The 22657-nt window shown below is 48.8% G+C and overlaps 1 protein-coding gene across 4 annotated transcripts in view; it reads left to right on the plus strand.

Annotated features, from left to right (window-relative positions):
- LOC119958193 (SWI/SNF complex subunit SMARCC2-like) overlaps nt 1-22657 on the plus strand; it is a 79270-nt gene that overhangs the window by 33856 nt on the left and 22757 nt on the right. For 2 of the 4 annotated variants that reach the window (XM_038786561.1, XM_038786565.1), the window contains exons 12-16: nt 809-870; nt 1499-1625; nt 5385-5551; nt 18788-18922; nt 19033-19369. In XM_038786561.1, the coding sequence (XP_038642489.1) occupies nt 809-870; nt 1499-1625; nt 5385-5551; nt 18788-18922; nt 19033-19369 (828 nt within the window). The remainder of the gene's footprint in view (nt 1-808; nt 871-1498; nt 1626-5384; nt 5552-18787; nt 18923-19032; nt 19370-22657) is intronic. The other 2 variants (XM_038786563.1, XM_038786564.1) reach the window with 2 other exon arrangements.

Genomic DNA, 22657 nt, shown 5'->3' on the forward strand with positions numbered 1-22657 from the left:
CCCCAAAGTGTATCATGGAGTTCATCTGACCCACAACTTTTACTAGATTATTACTACTACTACTTTACTAGATTACTACTACTACTACTTTTACTAGTATGGGGAGCACACGGCCCACTCTACAGGTGTGGTACAGCAGAAATGGAAAAGTATTTTTAATAGCAAAACAATGTTTATTGTATGAACTCACGTTAACCTTTTTAAAACATGCAGTAAATATCTTAGCAACCATTAATTCAAATACAACACCCAAAGAATACAACACTAAATAATCCTTTAAGCTTTCCTTTTAACATCCATAAGACTCAAAACACCTTTTACCAGAAGCACATCAGGTTAAAGTCACTACTGTTATTAGTTTTAAATCACCAGGATCGATTTACAGTCTTTAGATTACAGAGAGAGATTCATACACCTTCCGGCTGTGACTGCAGCTATCCAGCTCTGAAAACGAAACTAAAACACACCCTGCAGCAAACAGCCTAAAACAAAAGTAAAAAGCTGACAGGCGGCCCAGCTCCACCCACTCTCTGACATCACTGCATAGTAAACACCCATTTCTTAAAGGTACTCTCACTACAGATATTTATATACATACCCATTTATAAACACCCATTTCTTAAAGATCCTCTCACATGACACTTATCCCACTGGAAGCTTGATAGAGTTCTGAACAGTAAAGGTGAATATTTATATTGCACTGACTTTTGCAATAATAAGTTGAAGAAGTTTCTAGAAATCGGGAGCAGTGAATGTAGACTGACTGAGAAGATGTAAAATAATCTTGTTTTCCTCCCTTGTTTGGTAGAAGAGGGCAGTGATGAAATGAAGTCAGACCCCCAACCAGCTGAAGAGAAAAAAGAAACAAAGGTAAAGCTACTCTTCGATGCTGTGCTGCTCTTTCCCACTGCTCTGTTTTCACCCCTTTCCCACCCCCAAGCACCTCCCCCCCCCCCCCCCCGACCTCCTCCTCCCCCCCCCCGACCTCCTCCTCCTGCCCTGCCCCCCTCGACCTTGCTGTTCCTGGTTGGAGATGTGGCAAATCAGCCAGAGTTCTCACTCAAAATCTCTCTCTGGGAGCAAGTGTGCATAGACATCAAGTGGAGGCAGGAGACTTGTCTGTGATACCCCCATAGTCAAATATTCTGTCCCATGGAAAATGCACGGAGCATCCCAAAAATAGAATGGAGACGATGGGGAGCAAGAACAAATGAGAAGTCAAAAAATGAAAATCAAATCCCCTCTTCGCCTCCCAGAAAAGCAAAGTGCTTTTACTATTTTTGGAACGAGATCTCAGTCAGATTATATTTTTTTGCTCCATCATCCGCCCTGAACTCGCATTTTAAGGAATTGCAACTCCCAACTTGTTTCCACTGGCTTACGTTACGCCACTGCTCCTGAACCCCCCAAACATCAGCAGAGGCGTGGATGATCCCGTCCTCTATTCCGCTCTCTCTTGTTCCAGTGTCTGCTTTTCACATTGCTGCATTGTTCCCAGGAAAACAAGGAAGTCACGGTGGAAGAGGAAAATAAAGAGAAACAGCCCGATTCTTCTAAAAAGGATGAAGAGAAAACAAAAGAATGTGAATCCGAGAAAGAAAATGAAAAGGCTGAGGTGGAAGTCGGTAGGTTTAACAAGTCATCGAGCTTACCCAGGTCTTACGGGAGAGCAGCACTTGACTGTATACAGCCTTTATATTCAGGGTTCCCTTCTCTTATTTAACTCCGGGTCCTCCGGTTTCCTCCCACAGTCCAAAGATGTGCAGGTTAGGTGGATTGGCCGTGCTAAATTTCTCCTAAGTGTCCAAAAAAAGGTTAGGTGGGGTTACAGAGATAGGGTGGAGGTGTGGTGATAGACTGGAGGTATGGGCTTAGATAAGGTGCTCTTTCCAAGGGCCGGTGCAGACTCAATGGGTCGAACAGCCTCCTTCTGCACTGTAAATTCTATGATTCTCTATGGGCAGCACGGTAGCATAGTGGTTAGCACAGTTGCTTCATAGCTCCAGGGACCCAGGTTCGATTCCCGGCTTGGGTCACTGTCTGTGCGGAGTCTGCACGTCCTCCCCGTGTCTGCGTGGGTTTCCTCCGGGTGCTCCGGTTTCCTCCCACAGTCCAAAGATGTGCAGGTTAGGTGGGTTAGCCATGCTAAATTGCCCCTTAGTGACCAAAAAAAAAAGGTTGGTTGGGGTTCCTGGATTACGGGGATAGGTTAGAAGTGTGGGTCTAAATGGGGTGCTCTTTCCAAGTGGCCTCCTGCACTGTAAAGTCTATGATTCATGAACTGCCAGTTGAGCTATGAGGTACAGAAGAACATTGTGAGTTGGCGCTTCATTCATCTGATGCCCACCTTGACTCAGTGTTGCAGCCTTGGCTCTGAATTATACAGATGAGACGAATCCACAGTCGAGGGCTTGAGCTCATCGTCTTGCGTGCAGTCAGAGGCGGACCCATTTTCCCACATTATACTCCATTTGCCAGATCTTGGCCCACTCGCTGAACCTATCCCTGTCCCTTTGTAGCCTCCTTACCCAGTCTTTGCAACTTACTTTCTCACCTATCTTTGTGTTGTCAGCAAATTAACAAGCACTCCTTCAGTGCCTTCATTCAAGTCATTTATGTGAACTGTAAAAGTTGAGGTCCCACCACAGATCCCTGTGACACATCACTCATCACATCCTGCTGGCCAGAAAGAGACCCATTTGTACCTACTCTGTTTCCTATTAGCCAGCCAATCTTCAACCCATGCCAATATGTTGCTCCCTACGCCATGAACTTTATTTTCCGCCGTAACCTTTGATGTGACGCCTTCCCAAATGCCTACTGGGAATCTAAGTACAGTACATTCACCAGTTCCCCTTTATCCACATGAATTGCATGACCATGAAACTATCATCGATTGTTGTAACAACCCAACTGGGTCATTAATGCCCTTGAGGGAAGGAAATCTGCCATCCTTGTCTGATCTGGCCTACATGTGACTGCAGACCCACAGCAATGTGGTTAACTCTTAATTGCTCTCTGAAATGGCCCAGTAAGCAGCGCAGTTCAAGAAGGAATCAGGGATGGGTAACAGATGCCGGCCTTGCCAGCGACGCCCACATCACATTGAAAGAATAAATTAGAAAGCACAAGGCGATTGGGATTCTGAGGGTAATTTGAGAATAATGAATTTGGGTGTCGTGGAATTAAACCAGGAATAAGTTTGAGTGTCTGAGATTAAATAAAATAGTAATTAGATTGGGTATCTCACTAATTAATAATTCATGAGCCTGGATATCAGGATCATTAAAACAATGATGAGAATGGATCTCTGAGAAACGTGAGCATTGTGGTATCTGAGAGTAATTATGAGAATAATGGGATTGGGTGTTGCGGTAATGAAGCCAACAGCAACATGATCTTCATTTATAAAGCATTTTTAATGTGGGAAGATATCACAAGGTGTTCATTGGAATCTGTATTATTCTGAAGGGCAGTACAGTGGTTAGCACTGCTGCCTCACAGCGCCAGGGACCCGAGTTTAATTCCCGCCTTTGGTCACTGTCTGTGCGGAGTCTGCACGTTCTCCCCGTGTCTGCGTGGGTTTCCTCCGGGTGCTCCGGTTTCCTCCCACAGTCCAACGATGTGTATGTTAGGTGGATTGGACATGATAAAATTGTCCCTGGTGCTCAAAGATTAGTGGCATTACAGGTTTATTGGGGGGGGGGGGGGGGGGGGGGGGGCTCTTTCAGAGGGTCGGTGCAGACTCGATGGGCTAAATGGCCTCCTCTGCACTGTAGGGATTCTATGATGAAGACAGTAAAGGTTATCAGCTCAAAATCGGCACTGTGACAAGTCAGGAGACAGGAGGATAGCTGAGGAAAACCCTGGGGATGTCCTTCAGGGAAGATATGGTGGTGGGGGTAATTCCTGAGTGCAGGGTCTGGACGGCTGGAACACAAGTGACAAATGTACAAAAGGACAGTCCGAAGAAAAGAAACTTGTGGGGGATGTGGATGTAGGGCTGATAATTTGATGCAGTCTGGTAGCAGGAACTACTGTAGGTCAGTAAGCACAGGAGTGATAGGTTAATTCTATGAGTTAAGATGCAGAGGGCACAGTTTCGGATGAGCTCAAATTCATGTCAGGTGGAAGGTTGGCCAAGAGAATTTAAAATAGTCACGTCCGGAGATGATAAAGGGATGGACGTGTACTTGAGCAAATTATCAGCTGAAGCAGGGGTGGAGCTGGAAGATGTCCCAGGGATGGAAATCAGTGGTCTTTATGATGGAGGTAGAAACTCCACTCAGGATCAAAGAAAATACCAGGATTATAATGCCAGGCTCTGCTTGTGCCTGGGCCAGTGGCTGGAGAGGGGATTGTAATCCATGGCGAGGGTACAAAGTTTGTGTCAGGAGTAGAAGACGAGGAAGTTGGACCATTTTAGTCTTCACAATATTGAACTGGAGAGAATTGTGGTTTGTTGAAGACTGAATATCAGTCGAGCAGTCTGTCAGCTCAGAAGGAGAGGTGATTTCGAGAGGAGATGTAAACTGGAGGAAAGGCGATCACCGTAAAGTGATAACTCTCTGTCTCCACAGATGTTGCCTGACGTGCTGAATATGACGTTTTTTTATTCTGTTTTTATTGCAGATTTCCAGCATATGCAGCATTTTGCTTACGTTGTGAGAGAAGTGCCGTTGTGACAGGGTTGGGTGTTATCAGTGGAAACTGACCCTGTGCCTGCAGCCGATCTCACCACGGGCAATAAGAAAGAGGGGCCAGCAATAGATTTTTTACAGGGCTCAAGAGACAACAGTGCAGGATGAGAAGCCAATGCTGGAGATAGTCTGGTTACAATTAGATAGATCCGAATGGAGCAGGCGAATACGGCCCCAGTCAGCTGTATGACGGAGCCAGGGGCATTTGCAGAGGACCGCTTGGCCAGCTCTGTCAAACGCTGCAGAGAGTTGAGCAGGAAAATAGGGACAAGCCACATGGGTTGTGTTTGCTTCGGCCTATTTTAGGTGCAGGAGTTTCAGGAAAGGTGAGCACGGATTTGGGAGACGACGATAAATTCAGGAACATTGGAACGGAATGGAGGATGGCGCAGTGGTTTGCAACGGTAAAGGGGGAAGGGCATTACCTCAGGAGGGAAATGATTAGCAGCGATCTTGAAAGTGAGAGGGAAAATACCTGTGGTCGCGGGATCATTTGCAGTGCCAGCTGGCATAGGGCCAGATAGGAAGGTGAGTACGAGCAAGTGATGAGTCCGACGAATAAGACAAGCTCCGAGTGAGTTGGAGGGGAGATTGGAGAGAAATTTAACGCAGCAATATTGTAGTAAGACTACAGAAAATTGTCAAAAGAATGTCCAGTAATCTTCCTCATGTGGTTAACTCCAGCAGAGACAGAAAGGGAGAAAGAAAATAAGGAGTTCCAAGAGGACGGAGCAAAGAAGGATGGAGAGTCCGAAGCAGATAAGAAAACCAAACTGGAGAGAGATATTGGTGAAGGCAACCTATCTACCGCCGCGGCTGCTGCACTCGCTGCAGCTGCTGTCAAAGCAAAGGTACACATCAGACAGGAAAACTGCCTGACCAGCTCCATTTGTACTTTGTGCCAGTGAGGCCAGAAATAGGATAGTGCAGTTAAGTACGTGGCTAAACTGGTGGTGTAGGAGGGAGGGTTTCAGATTTCTGGACCATTGGGATCTCTTCTGGGGCAGGTGTGACCTGTACAAGAAGGACGGTTCCATCTAATCTGGAGGGACACTGATATCCTGGCTGGGAGGTTAGCTAGATTCACTCGCGAGGATTTAAACTAGTATGGCAGGGGATTGGGAACCAGAGCGTTAGCTTAGAAGGTGTGATAACTGAAGGGGAAACGGAGAACAAAAATCAGAGAACAACATCACCCTGTCTGCTGAAACGCAGTGGTTTGAAGTGTATTTGTTTCAACACCACAAACATAGCAGGTAAGGCAGATGGACTTAGAGCACTGATTAGTACGCACTTAGTGCACATATGATGATGTGGCTACCACAGAAACGTGGTTAAAGGAAGGGCAGGATTGGCAGCTGAACGTTGGGAGGGTATAGATGCTTCAGGAGAGATAGAGGGGGGTGTAAAAGGGGTGGGGGAGTAGCATTGCTGGTTAAGGAGAATATTATAGCCAGACTGCGGGAGGACACCTCGGAGGGACCATACAATGAGGCAATCTGGGTAGAGCTCAGGAACAGGAAGGGGGCAATCACAATGTTGGGGGTTTATTACAGGCCCCCAACTGCCAGCGAGAGATGGAAGAGCAGACAGGTAGAGAGACTTTGGATAAGTGCAAAAGTAACAGGGTTGTTGTGGTCGGGGATTTTAATTTCCCCTATATTGACTGGGACTCACTTAGTGCGAGGGGTTTGGATGGGGCAGAGTTTGCAAGGTGTATCCAGGAAGCCTTCTTGATGCAATATGTAGATAGTCCAACGAGGGATGGGGCAGTACTGGACCTGGTATTGGGGAATGAGCCTGGACAGGTGGTTGAGGTTTCAGTAGGTGAATATCTTGGAAGACGTGACCACAATTCCCTATGTTTTAGGGTACTTTTGGACAGGGATGAGGGTAACCCTCGAGTTAAGGTGCTAAACTGGGGAAAGGCAAATTCCGATAACATTAGACAGGAATTGAAGAATTTGGATTGGGTGCGGCTGTTGGAGGATATATCAACATCGGACAGGTGGGAGTCTTTCAAGCGACAGTTGATTAGGATTCAGGAAAGTCACATTCCTGAGAGAACAAAGGATAAGTTTGGGAAATTTAGGGAGCCTTGGATAACGAGGGATATTGTGAACCTCGTCAAAAAGAAAAGGGAGGGTTTTGTACGGTCTGGAGGGGTTGGGACAGTCGAACCCTTGAGGAGTATAAGGAAAGTAGGAAGGTACTGAAGCGGGAAATTAGGAGGGCTAGGAGGGGTCATGAAAAGTCCTTGGCAAGTAGGATTAAGGTGAATCGCAAGGCTTTTTATTCATATGTAACAAGCAAGAAGGGTGGCCAGGGAAAAGGATTAGACCACTTAAGGACAGTGGGGAGAATCTGTGTGTTGAGCCAGAAAAAATGGCCGAGGCACTAAATGAGTACTTTCCATCAGTGTTCACCAAAGAAAGGGACTTAGTGGACTTCCGGTGGTGGCTATGAAGGAGTAAGTCGCACATTTGGTGGCTCCCGCTCGGGTCAGACTTTTGGACCTTTTTCCCTGATTTTTTACCGGACTTGATTTGAAAAATTGATGACGGAGGCAATTGGGTACTAGATTCCCACATCGGTGCATGGAGAGAAGGACTAGAAGTGCTCGCAAAGGCAGAAACAGATGGACAGAGAAGGCTTGGGCTGAAGCTGCAGTGGGAGATAGCATGGAGGAGGAACGGACCTCTGGCTTGTCGACCCAGCGGTCAATGGAGCAAGACTGCTTGGACCCGATTAAAGAGTCAATTGAGCGGCTGGAGCTTAGACTGGATGCCCAAGATCGGGCGATCCAGAAAGTAGGGAAGGCGCTGGCTGATCAGGAGGAACATCAAACTGCGGTGGAGTTGGAGGTGGGGTTGCTGAGAGACCAGCAGAAGAGGCTCCTGGAGAAGGTGGAGGACCTAGAGAATATAGATATAGAACAGTACAGCACAGAACAGGCCCTTCGGCCCTCAATGTTGTGCCGAGCAATGATCACCCTACTCAAACCCACGTATCTACCCTATACCCGTAACCCAACAACCCCCCCCCCTTAACCTTACTTTTTAGGACACTACGGGCAATTTAGCATGGCCAATCCACCTAACCCGCACATCTTTGGACTGTGGGAGGAAACCGGAGCACCCGGAGGAAACCCACGCACACAGGGGGAGGACGTGCAGACTCTGCACAGACAGTGACCCAGCCGGGAACCGAACCTGGGACCCTGGAGCTGTGAAGCATTTATGCTAACTACCGTGCTGCCCCATGATGCTACCGTGCTGCCCCACAGATCAGGGGCAGGTCAGATCAGATCAATCAGGTCAGATCAGATCGACCCTTTTTAAGAAAAAGGTGAAGTTCAGAGAATAGGTCCCGCCGGCACAACTTCAGATTTGTTGGGCTCCCGGAGGGATCAGAAGGAGCGGACGCTGGGGCATACATCGCGGACATGTTTGAGAAGCTGCTGGGGAATGGGGCATTCCTCCGACCCTTGGAGGTGGACAGAGCTCACAGAGCACTCGCGAGGAAGCTGCGAATGGGATACCCCCCCCGAGGGCAATGGTGGTCTGATTCCACAGGTATTTGGATAAGGAGCGTATTTTACAGTGGGCCAAGCAGACACGGAGCTGTAAATGGGAGAACAGCATTCTGCGGATCTATCAGGACCTCAGTGTGGAGGTGGCCAGGAGAAGAGCAGAGTTTAATCAGATCAGGTCGACCCTTTTTAAGAAAAAGGTGAAGTTCGGACTGCTGTATCCGGACCGTCTCTGGGTCACGTACGAGGAGCAACATTTTTATTTCAAGTCGCCTGAGGAAGCGCTGGACTTCGCGAAAAAGAAAGGACTGGTGGCGGACTGAGAACTTTTGAACTTTGCTGCAACGTTCATGTTTTAAAAAGCTTCTTGTTTTTCATTTTGTGGACGCTGTTTGTAATGCCTTCTGTATTGATTTGGGGCCAGTTGCAGAGTTTAGTGAGTTAAAGTTTACATTTGCACTGTTGGGGGATGGAGGTGTGTTGGTTCAGATGCTGGATCTCGTGCTTGATCTTTTCTTTTAGCGTTTTTTTCTTTCTGTCGGGCAATTGTGTTGGGATTGTTTGTCATTTGAATATATGTGTATGAGCGGGGGGAAGGTGGGGAGGGAACAATAGGTAGGAGAAGGTTGGGCGCCAGGAGTGGGGGCCACCAAGCTAGCTGGGCGGGCTAGCTCACGGAAGCGTAGTGGGGGGTGAGCAGATGTTAGGCTTATCAAAGGGGTTGATTTATATTGTGCTGTTACTAGGGGGGAGGGGGGGAAATGTTCTGCTGACGAGGGAGGGACTGTTACTGAAGAACAGAGAGGAGGTCAGGGGCAGAGGGCTGCCTGGGGGCGGACCGGTGGAGGCGCGGGGCACGGGCTGGAGACTGACCCAAGGAAGGTGATGGCTGATCAGCGAAGGGGGGGCGATGAGCGTTCCAACTAGTCTGATCACCTGGAATGTACGAGGGCTAAATGGGCCGGTCAAGAGGGCACGCGTGTTCGCGCATTTGAGAGGACTGAAGGCGGACGTGGTAATGCTGCAGGAGACACACCTTAGAGTGGCTGACCCGATTAGATTAAGGAAAGGTTGGGTCGGACAGGTTTTTCACTCGGGACTGGACTTGAAGACTAGAGGGGTTGCAATCCTGATCAACAAGCGAGTGGTGTTTGAGGATGTGGGAGGCCGGTACATTATGGTCAGTGGGAAATTGGAGGGAGTGCAAGTGGTACTGGTAAATGTATATGCACCAAATTGGGTCGATGTGGAGTTTATAGAGAGGATGGGTAGCACACGTGGATAGCACTGTGGCTTCACAGCACCAGGGTCGATTTCCTGCTGGGTCACTGTCTGCGTGGAATCTGCACGTTCTCCCTGTGTGTGCGTGGGTTTCCTCCGGGTGCTCTGGTTTCCTGCTACAGCCCAAAGATGTGCAGGTTAGGTGGATTTGCCATGATAAATTGCCCTTAGTGACCAAAGACATGCAGGTTAGGTGGATTGGCCATGATAAATTGCCCTTAGTGACCAAAAAAGGTTAGGAGGGGTTATTGGGTTACGGGGATAAGGTGGAAGTCAGGGCTTAAGTGGGTCGGTGCAAACCTGATGGGCCGAATGACCTCCTTCTGCACTGTGTGTTCTATGATCTATGAGGATGCTGGGGAAGATACCGGACCTGGATTCGCATAAACTGGTCATGGGAAGGGACTTCAACACAGTTATTGACCCTCGTTAAGACCGGTCAAGCTCAGAAACGGGTAGGGTGCCAGCAATGGCAAAGGAACAAAAAGGGTTCATGGAGCAGATGAGGGGGTGGATCCATGGAGATTTGGGCAGCCGAGGATGAAGGAGTTCTCCTTCTACTCACACGTGCATAAGGTGTACTCCCAGATTGATTTCTTTATTCTGAGCAGGGCGTTGCTGACGGGGGTGGTGGACACGGGGCACTCGGCGATTACAATCCCAGACCATGCTCTGCACTGGGTTGACCTGCACGTTAGTGAAGACAGTAACCAGCGCCCGCACTGGAGGCTAGATGTGGGACTTTTAGCTGACGATGAGGTGTGTGAGCGGCTGAGGAAATGTATTCAGAACTACCTGCAGGTCAATGACACGGGGGAAATTTCAGCAGCGGTGGTCTGGGAAGCACTGAAGGCGGTGGTTAGAGGAGAGCTGATCTCATACGGGCCCACAGGGAAAAGGTTAACAGGGCAGAGACAGACCGACTGGTAAAGGAGATACCACAGATCAATAGGAGGTAATGCGGAGATCCCAGAGGCAGGACTTTTAAGGGAACGGTGGAGGCTGCAGGCGGCGTTCGGCTTGTTAACTACGGGGAGGGCGGTGGAGCAGCTGAGAAAGGCGAGGGGGCGATCTATGAGCATGGGGAGAAGGCCAGCAGAATGCTTGCACAGCAGCTTAGAAAGAGGGAGGCAGCCAGGGAGATAGGGAAAGTAAATGATGGAGATGGGAACCTGGTTGGAAAGTCAACAGGGATGAACAAGGCGTTTAGGGAGTTTTATAGTACGCTGTATGGATCGGAACCCCCAACGGGGCCGGAGGGGATGAGGCACTTCCTAGGGGGGCTGAATTTCCCAAAGGTGGACGGGAAGCTGGTAGAAGGGCTGGGGGCCCCAATTGGGTTGGAAGAGATAGCGGAGGGGCTGAAGGCCATGCAGTCGGGTAAAGCCCCGGGGCCGGACGGGTACCCAGTGGAGTTCTATAAAAAGTTATCTGGGATATTGGGACTGTTGTTGATGAGGATGTTCAATGAGGCAAGGAAAAGAGGGGTGCTGCCCCCGACGATGTCACAGGCTACGATTCCGCTGATTCTGAAGCGGGACAAGAACCCGGAGCTGTGTAGGTCCTACAGGCCGATATCCCTATTGAATGTGGACGCCAAACTGCTGGCCAAAACTTTGTCCTCTAGCACCAGACGGGGTTTGTTAAGGGAAGGCAGTTGGTGGCCAATGTAAGAAGGCTGTTAAATGTGATCACGATGCCCCCGGAAGGTAGGGAGATGAAGGTAGTGATCGCAATGGATGCAGGGAAGGCCTTTGATCGAGAGGAATGGGAATATCTGTGGAAGGTACTGAGACGGTTCAGATTTGGGCATGGCTTTATTGACTGGGTCAGGTTGCTGTATCAGGCTCCTGTGGCGAGTGTACGGACGAATAGGACAACATCGGACTATTTCAGGCTGCATCTGGGGTCAAGACAGGGGTGCCCCCTCTCCCCACTGTTGTTTGCGTTAGCCATGGAGCCGCTGGCAATTGCACTGAGAGCCTCAAGGGGCTGGAGGGGGCTGGTCCGGGGAAGGGGGGGGGGGGGTGGTGGAGCACAGAGTCTCGCTTTATGCAGACGACCTGCTCTTGTATGTATCGGACCCAGCAGAGGGATGGAAGAAATCATGAGGATTCTCGGGGAATTTGGCCGGTTTTCAGGGTATAAACTAAATATGGGGAAAAGTGAGATGTTTGCGATCCAGGCGAGGCGACTGGGGGAACTGCCATTTAGAGTGGTAGGGGGAAGCTTTAGGTATCTAGGCATCTAAGTGGCGTTGGAATGGGAACGGCTGCACAAGTTAAATCTGGCCCGACTCGTGGACCAAATGAAAAACGACTTTCGGAGATGGGACACGCTCCCGCTGTCACTAGCTGGGAGGGTCCAGACGGTGAAGATGACGGTCCTCCCGAGATTCCTGTTTGTGTTCCAGTGTCTCGCCAGCTTTATTCCGCGGTCTTTTTTAAAATGGGACAACAAAGTGATCACTGGCTTTGTATGGGCGGGCAAGATCCCGCGAGTAAGGAGGGATGCATGAGGGGAGCCGGGGAGAGGGAGGGCTGGCGCTGCCAAACTTTAGTAACAATTTTTTTTTTAAATTATTTTTATTAAGGTTTTGCAAAATTTTTCATAATAAAACAGTAGTAACCATAATAACAAAACAAACTAGAGTGAACATTAACATAGTGTAAAAAGAGAATATACAATAACAATTAAATAGACATTACCCCACGCGACCCAGTCTTCCCACACCATCCCAGTGAAGCACTCATCTCCCCCCCGAGTAAGTTGACGAACGGCTGCCACCTCCGAGAGAACCCTAGCGTAGACCCTCTCAAGGCAAACTTTATTTTCTCGAGGCTGAGAAACCCAGCCATGTCGGTAACCCAAGTCTCTACACTCGGGGGCTTCGAGTCCCTCCACATTAATAAAATCAGTCTCCGGGCTACTAGGGAGCCAAAGGCCAAGACGTCGGCCTCTTTCGCCCCCTGAACTCCCGGCTCTTCTGACACTCCAAAGATCGCTATCTCTGGACTCGGCACCACCCGTGTGTTAGGCACCTTGGACATTGCCCTCGGGAACCCTTGCCAGAACTCTCTAAGCTCCGGGCATGCCCAAAACATGTGGACATGGTTTGCAGGGCTGCCCTTGCACTTCATACAACTGTCTTCTACCCCAAAACACTTGCTCATTCTCGCTGCCGTCATGTGTGCCCGGTGGACCACCTTAAATTGAATTAGACTGAGCCTGGCACATGATGAGGAGGAATTAACCCTGCCCAGGACCTCTGCCCACAGACCTTCCAACTAGCTCCTCCTCCCACTTGCCCTTGAGCTCCTCCACCGGGGTTTCCTCCGCCTCCTGTAGTTCCTGGTAGATATCCTGGTAGGGGCCGCACGGTAGCATGGTGGTTAGCATCAATGCTTCACAGCTCCAGGGTCCCAGGTTCGATTCCCGGCTGGGTCACTGTCTGTGTGGAGTCTGCACGTCCTCCCCGTGTGTGCATGGGTTTCCTCCGGGTGCTCCGGTTTCCTCCCACAGTCCAAAGATGTGCGGGTTAGGTGGATTGGCCATGCTAAATTGCCCGTAGTGTAAGGTTAATGGGGGGATTGTTGGGTATACGGGTTACGTGGGTTTAAGTGGGGTGATCATTGCTCGGCACAACATCGAGGGCTGAAGGGCCTGTTCTGTGCTGTACTGTTCTATGTTCTATGTTCTATATCCGACACCCTCCCCTCCCCCACCCAGGTGCCGGAGACCATCCTGTCCTGTATCCTCAGTGGCAGCAGCGTCGGAAAGGCCACTACCTGTTTTTTCAGGAAGGCTCGTACTTGCAGATATTTAAAGGCGTTTCCTGGCGGCAGATTAAATTTGTCCTCTCGCGCCTTCAAACTGGGAAAGCTTCCGTCTATGAACAGATCTCCCATTCTTCTGATGCCTGCCCTCTGCCAGCTCTGGAACCCACCATCCATCCTACCCGGGACAAACCTGTGATTGTTGCATATCGGGGTCCAGACCGACGCTCCCTCCACCCTCTTGTACAACTTTAGTAACAATTATTGGGCGGCGAATATAGCCATGATCAGGAAGTGGGTGGTGGGAGGAGGGTCGGCATGTGGAGGCAGCTTCATGTAAGGGCACCAGCTCAGGGGCGTTGATAACGGCGCCTCTGTCGTTCCCGCCGGCACAGTACTCCACCAGCCCCATGGTGGTTGCGGCCCTGAGAGTCTGGGGGCCAATGAAGGAGACATGTGGGAGCAGAGGGAGCATCAGTTTGCTATCCAATTTGTAATAATCACCGGTTTGCACCGGGGAGGATGGACGGGGATTTCGGAGATGGCAGAGAGCAGGGATTGAGAGGATGGGGGGGGATATGTTTATAGAGGGGAGCTTTCCTAGCTTGAGTGAGCTGGAGGACAAGTTTGGGTTGGCGAGGGGAAAGAAACTCAGGTACCTACAGGTGTGGGACTTCCGACGCAGGCAGGTTTCAACCTTCCCGCTCCTACCACCAAGCAGGATACAGGACAGGGTGATCAGTGTGATTGAGATGTTACAGTGTGTGTTCAATGGGACAGGGTGATCAGTGTGATTGAGATGTTACAGTGTGTGTTCAATGGGACAGGGTGATCAGTGTGATTGAGATGTTACAGTGTGTGTTCAATGGGACAGGGTGATCAGTGTGATTGAGATGTTACAGTGTGTGTTCAATGGGACAGGGTGATCAGTGTGATTGAGATGTTACAGTGTGTGTTCAATGGGACAGGGTGATCAGTGTGATTGAGATGTTACAGTGTGTGTTCAGTGGGACAGGGTGATCAGTGTGATTGAGATGTTAGTGTGTGTTCAATGGGACAGGGTGATCAGTGTGATTGAGATGTTAGTGTGTGTTCAATGGGACAGGGTGATCAGTGTGATTGAGATGTTACAGTGTGTGTTCAATGGGACAGGGTGATCAGTGTGATTGAGATGTTACAGTGTGTGTTCAGTGGGACAGGGTGATCAGTGTGATTGAGATGTTACAGTGTGTGTTCAATGGGACAGGGTGATCAGTGTGATTGAGATGTTACAGTGTGTGTTCAATGGGACAGGGTGATCAGTGTGATTGAGATGTTAGTGTGTGTTCAATGGGACAGGGTGATCAGTGTGATTGAGATGTTAGTGTGTGTTCAATGGGACAGGGTGATCAGTGTGATTGAGATGTTGGTGTGTGTTCAATGGGACAGGGTGATCAGTGTGATTGAGATGTTACAGTGTGTGTTCAATGGGACAGGGTGATCAGTGTGATTGAGATGTTATAGTGTGTGTTCAATGGGACAGGGTGATCAGTGTAATTGAGATGTTACAGTGTGTGTTCAATGGGACAGGGTGATCAGTGTGATTGAGATGTTGGTGTGTGTTCAATGGGACAGGGTGATCAGTGTGATTGAGATGTTACAGTGTGTGTTCAGTGGGACAGGGTGATCAGTGTGATTGAGATGTTAGTGTGTGTTCAATGGGACAGGGTGATCAGTGTGATTGAGATGTTACAGTGTGTGTTCAATGGGACAGGGTGATCAGTGTGATTGAGATGTTACAGTGTGTGTTCAATGGGACATAGAACAGTACAGCACAGAACAGGCCCTTCAGCCCTCAATGTTGTGCAGAGCCATGATCACTCTACTCAAACCCACGTATCCACCCTATACCCATAACCCAACAACCCCCCCCTTAACCTTACTTTTATTAGGACACTACGGGCAATTTAGCATGGCCAATCCACCTAACCCGCACATCTTTGGACTGTGGGAGGAAACCGGAGCACCCGGAGGAAACCCACGCACACACAGGGAGGACGTGCAGACTCCACACAGACAGTGACCCAGCCGGGAATTGAACCTGGGACCCTGGAGCTGTGAAGCATTGATGCTAACCACCATGCTACCGTGAGGCCCCTCGAGGTCCCCGTGAGGGGACAGGGTGATCAGTGTGATTGAGATGTTACAGTGTGTGTTCAATGGGACAGGGTGATCAGTGTGATTGAGATGTTACAGTGTGTGTTCAATGGGACAGGGTGATCAGTGTGATTGAGATGTTACAGTGTGTGTTCAATGGGACAGGGTGATCAGTGTGATTGAGATGTTACAGTGTGTGTTCAATGGGACAGGGTGATCAGTGTGATTGAGATGTTACAGTGTGTGTTCAATGGGACAGGGTGATCAGTGTGATTGAGATGTTATAGTGTGTGTTCAATGGGACAGGGTGATCAGTGTGATTGAGATGTTACAGTGTGTGTTCAATGGGACAGGGTGATCAGTGTGATTGAGATGTTACAGTGTGTGTTCAATGGGACAGGGTGATCAGTGTGATTGAGATGTTACAGTGTGTGTTCAATGGGACAGGGTGATCAGTGTGATTGAGATGTTACAGTGTGTGTTCAATGGGACAGGGTGATCAGTGTGATTGAGATGTTACAGTGTGTGTTCAATGGGACAGGGTGATCAGTGTGATTGAGATGTTACAGTGTGTGTTCAATGGGACAGGGTGATCAGTGTGATTGAGATGTTAGTGTGTTCAGTGGGACAGGGTGATCAGTGTGATTGAGATGTTACAGTGTGTGTTCAGTGGGACAGGGTGATCAGTGTGATTGAGATGTTACAGTGTGTGTTCAATGGGACAGGGTGATCAGTGTGATTGAGATGTTACAGTGTGTGTTCAATGGGACAGGGTGATCAGTGTGATTGAGATGTTACAGTGTGTGTTCAATGGGACAGGGTGATCAGTGTGATTGAGATGTTACAGTGTGTGTTCAATGGGACAGGGTGATCAGTGTGATTGAGATGTTACAGTGTGTGTTCAATGGGACAGGGTGATCAGTGTGATTGAGATGTTACAGTGTGTGTTCAATGGGACAGGGTGATCAGTGTGATTGAGATGTTACAGTGTGTGTTCAATGGGACAGGGTGATCAGTGTGATTGAGATGTTAGTGTGTGTTCAATGGGACAGGGTGATCAGTGTGATTGAGATGTTACAGTGTGTGTTCAATGGGACAGGGTGATCAGTGTGATTGAGATGTTACAGTGTGTGTTCAATGGGACAGGGTGATCAGTGTGATTGAGATGTTACAGTGTGTGTTCAATGGGACAGGGTGATCAGTGTGATTGAGATGTTAGTGTGTGTTCAGTGGGACAGGGTGATCAGTGTGATTGAGATGTTATAGTGTGTGTTCAATGGGACAGGGTGATCAGTGTGATTGAGAAGTTACAGTGTGTGTTCAATGGGACAGGGTGATCAGTGTGATTGAGATGTTAGTGTGTTCAGTGGGACAGGGTGATCAGTGTGATTGAGATGTTACAGTGTGTGTTCAATGGGACACGGTGCTCAGTGTGATTGAGATGTTATAGTGTGTGTTCAATGGGACAGGGTGATCAGTGTGATTGTGATGTTACAGTGTGTGTTCAATGGGACAGGGTGATCAGTGTGATTGTGATGTTACAGTGTGTGTTCAGTGGGACAGGGTGATCAGTGTGATTGAGATGTTATAGTGTGTGTTCAATGGGACAGGGTGATCAGTGTGATTGTGATGTTACAGTGTGTGTTCAATGGGACAGGGTGATCAGTGTGATTGTGATGTTACAGTGTGTGTTCAGGCCTGGGACAATTCTGAGATTGTCACGTGTGGCTCATGATACTGAACTTTGCCCGCTAGGAATTTGTCAGAAGATAGTCTCTATTTCACACCCTTCGACCAACAGAACAAGCAAACTAACTGCCTTATTTTGACTCTACTCCAATCAAAGGTTTGTTTTGGAACAGAATGGTGTTCTCCACTGGTGTTGTGATCCATGGGAAACGGAGCTGCCAGTGGTGTTCTGCTTCGAATCGGGAGTGGACTAGAGACCAGAATTAGAGGAGCATAGATACCTCGCGGGAGGGTGGGGGCTTCTGGTGGTGGTGGTGGGCCATGTGGCATCCTGACAGTGATAGGGAAAGGGGGAGACCATGGAGGGATTTAAAAGCGTGCAGTGCAGCTTCAAAATAGAGACGTTGCCCAGCTGGATGATATTATAGATCAGCGAGCACAGGGATGATGGGCTTTTTATTCATTCTCTGGACTTGGACATGGCTGGCCAGCCACTGTTATTGCCTATCCCAGTGGCACAATGGTTTGCACTGCACAGTCCAAAGATGTGTCGGTTAGGTGGATTGGCCATGTTAAATTGTCCCTTAGTGTCCAAAGATGTGCAGGTTAGGTGGATTGGCCATGTTAAATTGTCCCTTAGTGTCCAAAGATGTGTCGGTTAGGTGGATTGGCCATGTTAAATTGTCCCTTAGTGTCCAAAGATGTGCATGTTAGGTGGATTGGCCATGCTAAATTGTCCCTTAGTGCCCAAAGATGTGCAGGTTAGGTGGATTGGCCATGATAAATTGTCCCTTAGTGTTCAAAGATGTGCAGGTTAGGTGGATTGGCCATGCTAAATTGTCCCTTAGTGTCCAAAGATGTGCAGGTTAGGTGGATTGGCCATGTTAAATTGTCCCTTAGTGTCCAAAGATGTGCAGGTTAGGTGGATTGGCCATGTTAAACCGTCCCTTAGTGTCCAAAATGTGCAGGTTAGGTGGATTGGCCATGCTAAATTGTCCCTTAGTGTCCAATGATGTGCATGTTAGGTGGATTGGCCATGATAAATTGTCCCTTAGTGCCCAAAGATGTGCAGGTTAGGTGGATTGGCCATGATAAATTGTCCCTTAGTGTTCAAAGATGTGCAGGTTAGGTGGATTGGCCATGCTAAATTGTCCCTTAGTGTCCAAAGATGTGCAGGTTAGGTGGATTGGCCATGTTAAATTGTCCCTTAGTGTCCAAAGATGTGCAGGTTAGGTGGATTGGCCATGATAAATTGTCCCTTAGTGTCCAAAGATGTACAGGTTAGGTGGATTGGCCATGCTAAATTGTCCCTTAGTGTCCAAAGATGTGTAGGTTAGGTGGATTGGCCATGTTAAATTGTCCCTTAGTGTCCAAAAATGTGCAGGTTAGGTGGATTGGCCATGATAAATTGTCCCTTAGTGTCCAAAGATTGGGTGGGGTTACGGGGATAGGGTGGGGGAGGGCCTAAGTAGGGTGCTCTTTCAGAGAGTAGGTGCTGATTCAATGGGCCGAATGGCCTCAACCTGTCCTGTAAGGATTCTATGGTGTCTTCTTGTTAATTGCCCTGAGCAGGTGGTGGCTGACCTCCTTGAACTGCTGCAAATCTAATGGTACCCTCACTATGATGTTACGGTCAGGAATTATCATCGAACCAAATTTTGCGTCTCTTGCAGCACCTGGCGGCAGTGGAGGAGAGGAAAATCAAGTCACTAGTGGCACTGCTGGTGGAGACACAGATGAAGAAACTAGAAATCAAACTCCGCCATTTTGAAGAACTTGAGACCATTATGGACAGAGAGAGAGAGGCAGTAAGTAGCTGTCATCAACAGTTCTCCTCAGATCTGCAGTACAGCCTGAGTTGCATGTGTGTCCAGAATTTACTCTAATGGCTTCTATCATTATGTTTTCAACATGACAGTTGGAATACCAGAGACAACAGCTTCTGTCTGATAGGCAGGCCTTTCACATGGAGCAGCTGAAGTATGCTGAGATGAGAGCACGGCAACAGCACTTCCAACAAATGCATCAACAGCAGCAGCAGCAGCATCAACTCCCATCTGGCCCCCAGGCCAGCCAGCAGCCAGCCATCATTCCGACATCAGTGCAGCCAGTGCCGCCTGCTGCAGTACAACAGAGCACTGTGAACCAGCCTCCAAGCGATTCCATAGCACAATCCATTCCACAACAGCAGACCCCACCAACACAGCAACCACATCAGCCGTCGACACCCGCTCAGCCTGCAGTTCTTCCTCACGGTAAGTGCAGAGCCGCATGCTGTACGCCAGTCAGTTTAAAGATATTCTATCCCAGGGAAGTGAGCGGTTCTAAACACTGATATAGCTGATATTGGACAGGCCCCTGGTGCAATGTCACCATCAGTCATTACACTGGATTCTTGTACACTGTCCCAGTCACTGTTTACACTAGATCCTTGTACGCTGTCCCAGTCACTGATTACACTGGATCCTTGTACGCTGTCCCAGTCACTGATTACACTGGATCCTTGTACGCTGTACCAGTCACTGATTACACTGGATCATTGTACGCTGTCCCAGTCACTGTTTACACTGGATCCTTGTACGCTGTCCCAGTCACTGTTTACACTGGATCCTTGTACGCTGTCCCAGTCACTGATTACACTGGATCCTTGTACGCTGTACCAGTCACTGATTACACTGGATCATTGTACGCTGTCCCAGTCACTGATTACACTGGATCCTTGTACGCTGTCCCAGTCACTGTTTACACTGGATCCTTGTACAGTGTCCCAGTCACTGTTTACACTGGATCCTTGTACGCTGTCCCAGTCACTGCTTAAACTAGATCCTTGTACGCTGTCCCAGTCACTGATTACACTGGATTCTTGTACGCTGTACCAGTCACTGATTACACTGGATCCTTGTACAGTGTCCCAGTCACTGTTTACACTGGATCCTTGTACGCTGTACCAGTCACTGATTACACTGGATCCTTGTACGCTGTCCCAGTCACTGTTTGCACTGGATCCTTGTACGCTGTCCCAGTCACTGTTTACACTGGATCCTTGTACGCTGTCCCAGTCACTGATTACACTGGATCCTTGTACGCTGTCCCAGTCACTGCTTAAACTAGATCCTTGTACGCTGTCCCAGTCACTGTTTACACTGGATCCTTGTACGCTGTCCCAGTCACTGCTTAAACTAGATCCTTGTACAGTGTCCCAGTCACTGATTACACTGGATCCTTGTACGCTGTCCCAGTCACTGTTTACACTGGATCCTTGTACGCTGTCCCAGTCACTGATTACACTGGATCCTTGTACGCTGTACCAGTCACTGTTTACACTGGATCCTTGTACAGTGTCCCAGTCACTGTTTACACTGGATCCTTGTACGCTGTACCAGTCACTGTTTACACTGGATCCTTGTACACTGTCCCAGTCACTGTTTACACTGGATCCTTGTACGCTGTCCCAGTCACTGATTACACTGGATCCTTGTACGCTGTCCCAGTCACTGTTTACACTGGATCCTTGTACGCTGTCCCAGTCACTGTTTACACTGGATCCTTGTACAGTGTCCCAGTCACTGTTTACACTGGATCCTGGTACAGTGTCCCAGTCACTGTTTACACTGGATCCTTGTACGCTGTCCCAGTCACTGATTACACTGGATCCTTGTACGCTGTCCCAGTCACTGTTTACACTGGATCCTGGTACAGTGTCCCAGTCACTGATTACACTAGATCCTTGTACGCTGTCCCAGTCACTGTTTACACTGGATCCTGGTACAGTGTCCCAGTCACTGCTTACACTAGATCCTTGTACGCTGTACCAGTCACTGTTTACACTGGATCCTTGTACGCTGTCCCAGTCACTGTTTACACTGGATCCTTGTACAGTGTCCCAGTCACTGTTTACACTGGATCCTTGTACGCTGTACCAGTCACTGCTTAAACTAGATCCTTGTACGCTGTACCAGTCACTGATTACACTGGATCCTTGTACGCTGTCCCAGTCACTGTTTACACTGGATCCTGGTACAGTGTCCCAGTCACTGCTTACACTAGATCCTTGTACGCTGTACCAGTCACTGTTTACACTGGATCCTTGTACGCTGTCCCAGTCACTGTTTACACTGGATCCTTGTACAGTGTCCCAGTCACTGTTTACACTGGATCCTTGTACAGTGTACCAGTCACTGCTTAAACTAGATCCTTGTACGCTGTACCAGTCACTGATTACACTGGATCCTTGTACGCTGTCCCAGTCACTGATTACACTGGATCCTTGTACGCTGTCCCAGTCACTGATTACACTGGATCCTTGTACAGTGTCCCAGTCATTGTTTACACTGGACCCTTGTACGCTGTCCCAGTCACTGTTTACACTGGATCCTTGTACGCTGTCCCAGTCACTGTTTACACTGGATCCTTGTACGCTGTCCCAGTCACTGATTACACTGGATCCTTGTACGCTGTACCAGTCACTCCTTAAACTAGATCCTTGTACGCTGTACCAGTCACTGATTACACTGGATCCTTGTACGCTGTCCCAGTCACTGTTTACACTGGATCCTTGTACGCTGTACCAGTCACTGTTTACACTGGATCCTTGTACGCTGTCCCAGTCACTGTTTACACTGGATCCTTGTACGCTGTCCCAGTCACTGATTACACTGGATACTTGTACGCTGTCCCAGTCACTGTTTACACTGGATCCTTGTACGCTGTCCCAGTCACTGATTACACTGGATCCTTGTACGCTGTCCCAGTCACTGATTACACTGGATCCTTGTACAGTGTCCCAGTCACTGTTTACACTGGATCCTTGTACGCTGTCCCAGTCACTGTTTACACTGGATCCTGGTACAGTGTCCCAGTCACTGTTTACACTGGATCCTTGTACAGTGTCCCAGTCACTGATTACACTGGATCCTTGTACGCTGTCCCAGTCACTGTTTACACTGGATCCTTGTACGCTGTCCCAGTCACTGTTTACACTGGATCCTTGTACGCTGTCCCAGTCACTGTTTACACTGGATCCTTGTACAGTGTCCCAGTCACTGATTACACTGGATCCTTGTACACTGTCCCAGTCACTGCTTAAACTAGATCCTTGTACGCTGTACCAGTCACTGATTACACTGGATCCTTGTACAGTGTCCCCGTCACTGATTACACTGGATCCTTGTACGCTGTCCCAGTCACTGTTTACACTGGATCCTTGTACAGTGTCCCAGTCACTGATTACACTGGATCCTTGTACGCTGTCCCAGTCACTGTTTACACTGGATCCTTGTACGCTGTCCCAGTCACTGTTTACACTGGATCCTTGTACGCTGTCCCAGTCACTGCTTACACTGGATCCTTGTACAGTGTCCCAGTCACTGAATCCTTGTACGCTGTCCCAGTCACTGTTTACACTGGATCCTTGTACGCTGTACCAGTCACTGATTACACTGGATCCTTGTACAGTGTCCCAGTCACTGATTACACTGGATCCTTGTACGCTGTACCAGTCACTGATTACACTGGATCCTTGTACGCTGTACCAGTCACTGATT

Source organism: Scyliorhinus canicula, chromosome 28, assembly GCF_902713615.1.
Source record: "Scyliorhinus canicula chromosome 28, sScyCan1.1, whole genome shotgun sequence".
NCBI lineage: Eukaryota > Metazoa > Chordata > Chondrichthyes > Carcharhiniformes > Scyliorhinidae > Scyliorhinus > Scyliorhinus canicula.